Here is a 7,556-nt window from a genome sequence, read left to right on the forward strand (position 1 = left end):
CAAATTTTTGCTATGTAACTTTACACTGTCCACTTTCTGCTGTAACAAATCAAATTTCCCACGTGTTGGACTAATAAAGGTTATCTTATTTATATTATCATATCTTATGATGCACAGTTATCAGACTTAAACACAACTGGACCAGTATGTTTTACAGTTTTCCCTGCCACAGCAATCAAAACACCAAAGGAGGGGATCTATTTTTGATAGCATATTTTTGAAGCATGAGTTTCCTCTTTCTAAACACTTGGAAAATAATGGCAAGGGACAATAAAACTTGTCTACAGTCCAGCATAACCTTTTTACAGTTTATATTGCTTTTCCTTTAAATTCTCACCTGACCCATTTATTTATTCTACAGTTTTACACTCTGTTAACCCACTTCCACTACTGCTGTGTTCTGATCTTATTTTTTTCAAACACTGAAAGAGTTAACGTTCCTGTTTGGGCAGTTACTTTAAAATCGAAAATGAAAGTGCTTCACTGACAGGGAAGGACTTCACTCCCTTTTCAGTGTTCGAAGGATATACCAGAGACTGTATACTCAAGCTATTGTGTAAGTGAATTTCTCAAAATCTTTCCATGTGAAGCTGTGAACTTCACAGCTCTAGCAGGCCCAGACATATACATATTCTCTAGGCCAATATTAGCCTAGCTTTTTAAAAAGTGAACAGAAAGTGAAACTGCTGACCATGATTATTCATTGTTGTTTTGACTAAACGCTCCTTTCTCTTCTCCCCCCTCAGAGACATGGTACAAAGACATGGTGAGGAAAATATGGTGCTTTTGAATTTTTAAGTTTTATCTCCAAAAGTTGATTCTGTTCATCTGGACGTAGCGTTTTTCCCCCACTGAAAATGCTACGTCCTGATGAACAGAAATAACTTTTGGAGATTTACTTACCTGGATGATTGAGCATGCATCAAGACTTTTTAAGTTTTACTTTTCAAAATTAAAGTTGTCAGATATTTCACTATTAAAGACAATAAGCTTTATTTAATAATTACACTTGAAATGATATAAAGTTGCAAGCATTTTTTAGCCACAGGTGGTCTGGGGGAGGCTTCAGTTTGCAGCTAAACAAGAAATTAATGGAAACCAACGATACTCACAGTAAATTCTAATGATGGTATAAAAAAAAATAGAATTATCCCACTTTAATTTTAAATTTTGATTTTCACTATGTCCAGCACTGTGGCACACTCTGGAACTGTTGCCTCACAGCAAGAAGGTCCTGAGTTTGACTCCTGGCTGGGGTCTTTCTCCCCGTGTTTGCGTGGGTTCTCTCTCGGTACTCCAGCTTCCTCCCACAGTCCAAAGGCATGCAGTTAGTCGGGATACGTTAATCGTTAACTCTAAATTGCCTATAGGTGTGAGTGCAGATGGTTGCCTGTCTCTACGTGTACACACTGGGGACGTGTCCAGGGTGTGCCCTGCCCTTTGCCCTGCTCTTTGATAGGGAAGACAGGAATATAGCCACATGAATTCAATCTGGTTCTTCTTTAAAATATCTGGATTTAGATTAGCACTGTTAAGCACTGTTTATATGGTTGATACACATTAACTCATTAAAAATTATGTTACATCTAAACAAGGATCCAATTTTTCTTTTTGTTTCATTTTAGAGTCATGGAAAAAATTCTTTGTGTGGGAAGCAGGAAAAACAAATGGGGCCCATTTTCCAGTTGTTCAAATGCTCAAAAGTATTGGACAAACAGACGTGACCTCTGCAGCAGAATGTGACTACCTTCTAGTCTTCTGTCCTGTTGTTTCACGAGTTGGAACAGACATTGGCGAGGCCCTGCACAACATAACTCGTAAGAAATGTTAAATAACTAAATGCTAAATAATACATGCATGCATGACACATTGAGTTTTGATTGAAGTTATTGCTGTAGGGTGAAGATGAAAGTGAAATTTGTATACACTCATTGTAGATGTGAATATCATGGTAATTTACAGAATGCAAGTTTAATAACTAACAACAATTGCAATTTGCCAAGTGTTGTTTTGTTTAGCACATTAATTGCACCCCCTAATTTGTCCTACTTTTGATATGTTGTTTTGGTTATCATTACTCCTTTTAGTGATTTTAGTGATTATGGCCTCATGCTACGTTCACTTAGAATATTTGGCCTGTAAAGTGGGAAATAAATATAAAATACAAAATTGGAAGTAAACAGAAAGGCTACATTTAACGTGCAGGCAAAAAGACCAAACTCTTGTTTCTGAATCATTTGATCCTGTTGTCTCTTCACTTACAGCTGGCAAACCAGTAATACTGGTGGTGATGCATCACACCTTTGATCCTCACCATGTTGTAGCTGAAAGCCGGAGGCAGGTGAACAACCCAAATGTCCACCTAACAGTGGACTGTCTGTTTTTTGAAGGCCACCTCCTCAGTTGCAACCTCAATGATACCATGTCGGGTGACATCAAAAGATTTTTTGGTTCTGAATTCCCAGTTCCAGGCTTAATTCACAACTTGATCTCTTTGTGGCAACACATCCCAAGTTTCTGTAAGTATGATATAATACCTTTATCTATCTGATATATCTGAATATTCATCTTTGTGTTTTCTTGATGACCACCAAATTTAAAGTTCCTTATTTCTCATGGTATGGTCACATTATTTAAAAAAACAAACAAACAAAAGAAAAAACTCCAATATTTTCTGGCACACAGTGTTGGGAAGGTTACTTTTAAAATGTATTCCACAACAGATTACAGAATACATGCCCCAAAACGTATTTTGTAACGTATTCTGTTACGTTGCTCAATGAGAGTAACGTATTCTGAATGCTTTGGATTACTTAATATATTATCATGTTTTTTACAACTACATGAATGTACTATTGCTGTGTGATTTATTACTATTACTGAAGCTTACTTGCCATACCAATACCAACTAGACTTTTAAATCTTAATGTAAAATGAGTAACAGTAGGGTGGACATTAGGTAAGGCTGCACTTTTTGCAGCGATCTCGTATATAAAACAAGTCCATGGCTCCAAACCGTAGTAAAGGTATCTCTGGCTAATACGTCGGGTTCGTGTCGGGGTCAACTTTGCTAGCGAGAGACAGAGAGATGCATTGAAAGGCTGCTCCAACGGAACTTATTGTTTCGGAGGAAAACAAACACAGTCGAGTCTTAATAGCTTACTTACAACTAAACAATTTTTCATTTTAGTCCTTGCTCTTCCACGTCAGTACTGAGACCTTGAAAACAACCACAGTGATGAAAGGGACACACCCGTGGGAGAGATTCATACATTTTTATTTTGAGATTGACCTAATATGAAGACATTAAATCAGTGCTTTGCAGTAAACACAGTTTTTATATAAGTGAGAGACATCTGAAGAGGTGACACACTCACCGCAAGGCATACTCTGACCTGGAGAAAAAAGTTTTCTCGCCATCTCCCAATAGTATATCTTTTTTTCATTTCTTTTTCAATGTCTCTTGCAGTGCTCTGTGCAAAATAAACACCAAACTGAAAAACATAGCCTAACTAGTCAAAACTCCTTTGTGTGTCTTCATATTGAAAGATGGTTCTGGTCATTTCCAATGGTTTGTATCATAAATGAGCTACTTTAATGAAAATCTAAGTAATGTCTAGCCATGGTGTAATTAAAAGTACCTATGCGTAAGGCATATCAGTTGTGTTTGAGTAGTAAAAGATACTGTACAAATTAATGCTCTCTTTTTCCCCTATTTGAGGTTTAGGTAGCTTCATCTGAAAAATATTTGGACTTTGCAAGTATGACTGTACTAGTTTTTGTTAATTTTTTAGTTGTTTCCTAAAACATCATTTGTTGGTGTTTTAGGTTAATATATTATAAAGGTACAGCTTTTAGATATATCCCAATGTGTCCTAACTCACAACATAACCAGAAAGCCCTTTTAAGCCCATGCTTCCATCCCATTCAAGTTGTTGCCGACTGCATCGAGCTGACGTACAGTAACATTTCTTGGAATATGCACATCAGGTTATGTGGAAGGTGACGGCAAAGGGTTAAAAGGCCATTCTGGTAACATCGCTAGTTACAATGTAAATTTCCTGCAGAAGTCTAGATCATACATAAGTTAGCATGGTAGTATAAGGTCTAGATGTTGTTCTTCCATGATTTTTTGGTTGTTATCACTTTGGTTTCTCCCTCTAAATAATATGTTTATTCAATGATGAAAAAAAGTAAAAGAAAGGCGTATATGACTTTGATCAAAGATTTATTTAATGAGCACAATTTTGTTTAATTCAGTTTTAGGTTTCTTCATCTGGAAAATATTTGGACTTTGTAAGTATGACTGTATTTTTTTTAATCTTATTTTTAACATATTTCATACTAAAACATAAAAAATATAAATAAGTAATTCTATGTTCTAATATACAGTGTTAAGAGCAAATATCTCTTGTTATGTTCTATAAGATTGTAATATAGATAATGCTCAATATTTCTGTTGCATCCACTGGGTTGAAATAAAATAAAAACAAAACAAACGAGCAAAAAGAAAAAAAAAACACATATGACAATGGTATAATTATCTTACGACTTGTGTTTCAGTAGCAAAATATACCAGACAACTTATTGCTCTGTTTCTATTTGTTTAGGTAGCCCTGCCTGAAACATATTTGAACTTTGTAAGTATTAACTGTGTTAGCATTACCTTAACATCATTTTTTTGTGTTTTAGGTTGCTCCAGTATCTGGAATATATTCGTGTGTAAGTATAATTATTAATAATTTTTATCCTTATTCATGTCTTCATCTTTTATCTTCATAAAGGTACAGTTTTTAGAACAAATATCCCAATGTGTCCTAAGTCACAGCATAACCGGAAAGCCTGTATGCTGCAACTTTCCACACCATTTAAGACATTGCCAACTGCATCAACCTGAAGTGTAGTAACATTTTTGCGGATGTGCACATCAGGTTGTGTGGAAGGTGACGGAACTGAATTAAAATGACTTTCCAGTTACAATGTAAATTTCTGTGCAAGTCTAATTCACACATAAGCTAGCATGGTAGAATAGAATTTCTTGATGTATGCTCAACCATCCTGGTAAGTAAATCCCAAAAGGTTGATTCCCCAACCCTATAAACAGCACATTTGCAGTCATCGTGTGAATGTACTGTTTATAAAGTTGGGGAAACCAGCAGTGAGCGGAGACTGAAGAAGTCACTTGGATGGGTGATGAAATGTTTTTCCCACTGAAAAACATTGCCCAGAAATGTCCAGATGAACAGAATCAACCTTCTGGGGTAGAATAACATCTAGATGTTGGTTGTCCATGGTATTTCACCAAAATAAAAAGAATATTTTTTTATCACTTTGGTTTCTCCCTCTAAATAATGAGGTTATTTAATATTGTACTAGTGTTTATATCTATTTTGTTCATGAATTGATAAAAAAGAGATAAAGGAAAGCATACATGACTATGTCTAAACCTTTATTTACCTACATTCTGTCATTTGTGTGTGAGTGGTAAAAATAATAGACGAGTTACTCTTCTTTTTTCATTTTACTTTTAGGTTTAGGTAGCCCCATCTGGAAAAAAATCAGACCTTGTAAGTATCACTGTATAAGTTTTAGCTTTGTTGGTGGTGTATCCTAAAACATATAATAACATGTTCTGGAGAAATCACTCAGCCTGTTTACAATGTAATCAGAATGTAGTGATGAGCAAACACAAATGTCACTCTACTCAGAACTAGTCTTACAGGTCACTTGAGTCAGTTGAACTTGAAAAAGTACTTAGTACTTTCAGTTTTCGGAAACCAGCTACTGCAGACATATGGATGATTTATGTGTCTCACACAGAATGTGTCTCAGAAACTCTCTCTACCATAAGTATGGTCCACTGTGGCTTATTACTCTTTTTGTCTTTATTTTTCTTAATTTTAGGCTTGAATCCTCTGGTACAGATTGCTGGATTGATTGTTCCTTTGCTGATGACAGTTGTGACGTCATTCAGCTCCAAAATATGGAAGAGAAATAAAAGTGGGAAATGAGGACTGCAAAACAAAATCCAAAAGCAATAATTTAACAATTTCACAGTATGTTTTCTTGATACTGTATATAAAACAAAATATATGTAATATATCATGCCTTTGTAATCATTAAAGATGTGTTAGCTATGTATTATAGTTATGAAAGCTGGTATAGATGTTTTAGGGATGAATCTTTTGATCATTGGTACTGTAGCATGCTAAAGATGAAATGTTGCTTTACTCACATGTCCAGATGTCAAGTCAAGACTGAAAAGTGAGCTATAAGAAAACAGAACCATTTCTTTCCCAGTTATTGCAGTAATGCTTATATAACTTAAAATAACAAATTTATTGAGAGGATATCTTGGTGTCATTTGTTGCTTTTGTTCATACTGAATTCAAAGACATTCTTTATTAAGTGACATTAAAAACTGTTTCTGATTTAGGGTTAGACGTTACAGCTGTAACACATTTCAACAAGTAGATATAGTTCAAGTTTACAGGTTTTTGTGCTTCTTTTCAGTTCATTAATTCTTTCTCTAGAATTCTATTTTCGCTTCAAATCTTGAATTAATATTTACACACTCATTGTGTGGAACACAATAAAACCAGAAACTGTCATTAAAGGAGTTGCCCCGCCCCCGACCGTTTTTTTTTTTTTTTTTTTAATAAATATTGAGAAGTGAACTTAAAGGAGCATATCAGTGTGTGGTTCAACTTTATGCAATTTAACTTTCTGAAAAGAAAGAAAACAAGAGCCATATTAAGAGCTCTTTTAATCTTTAATCTTTTTCATTCAGTTTTGTTTTGTCTGATCATTGGCCATATCACCTGCATGGAACACCTGGCTCGTAAAACACTTTATGCTCTGCTTCTGCGTAAAGTCCAGTTCACCATTAACTTTTTATAATTATTTGAACATTTCTCAATGTTCTCAGTCATACAGGCCATGGTAATCTAAGGAGCTTGGAAAGAAAAGCAACTTCTTTAAGTTTCTTGATGATGTTTCACCTCTCATTCGAGAAGCTTCTTCAAGTCTAAAACCAAAGATGTTCCTCGAAATCCCTGCTGATAATGACCCACATGATAATTTGGAGTAAAGGTTAACGCCTCATTCTTTATCATTGTTCAGTGACATTGAGGAGTCAAAAGGTAAGAAAAGAGGTTACAATAACAATTTGTAATCACTATTCATACCTGACAGAATCATACAGTAGACAGACAGAGGTAGCAACTAGCATTTGATTAAGTTAAAATTTCACAGTTATATGACGAGTCTGTGGAGACTCAGGATAAATCTAAAAGACATGTGAATATTGTATTTTGAGTGCAATTCACCAGAAATGCAAACAAATACCGTGTGCTGCTCACATGTCAGCTTAAAGTAGACAGGAAAGGTAATAGATAATTCACTAATAGACAGAGGAGATAATAACTGCCGACCATACCTGCTACATTCATTTTAGTGTGTTAAATGTTCAAAAATAGCCTCATAGTCATTCATAGCTGCCTTATATAAAAATGGTTTATATAGTTGTTTCACAGGTTAAAGAGTAAATAATTAAT

The 7,556-nt window shown here is 35.0% G+C and overlaps 1 protein-coding gene across 2 annotated transcripts; it reads left to right on the forward strand.

The window, feature by feature from the left end:
* The first annotated feature begins 483 nt into the window (after nucleotides 1-483).
* On the forward strand, nucleotides 484-6,464 carry LOC102794145 (uncharacterized). Of its 2 annotated transcripts, XM_035908885.2 has the most exons (8): nucleotides 520-556; nucleotides 747-766; nucleotides 1,626-1,817; nucleotides 2,265-2,519; nucleotides 4,261-4,296; nucleotides 4,693-4,722; nucleotides 5,532-5,567; nucleotides 5,905-6,464. In XM_035908885.2, exons 2-8 carry the CDS (start codon nucleotides 751-753, stop codon nucleotides 6,009-6,011), a joined length of 672 nt encoding a protein of 223 aa, XP_035764778.1. In that variant the 5' UTR covers nucleotides 520-556; nucleotides 747-750; the 3' UTR covers nucleotides 6,012-6,464. The 2 variants fall into 2 exon arrangements, with proteins under 2 accessions (XP_087708300.1, XP_035764778.1); XM_087852174.1 differs by lacking the exon at nucleotides 747-766 and having other exon boundaries at nucleotides 484-556.
* The last annotated feature ends 1,092 nt before the right edge of the window (nucleotides 6,465-7,556 follow it).

The sequence above is a fragment of the Neolamprologus brichardi genome, chromosome 15 (genome assembly GCF_056152115.1).
Source record: "Neolamprologus brichardi isolate AB-2024 chromosome 15, ASM5615211v1, whole genome shotgun sequence".
NCBI lineage: Eukaryota > Metazoa > Chordata > Actinopteri > Cichliformes > Cichlidae > Neolamprologus > Neolamprologus brichardi.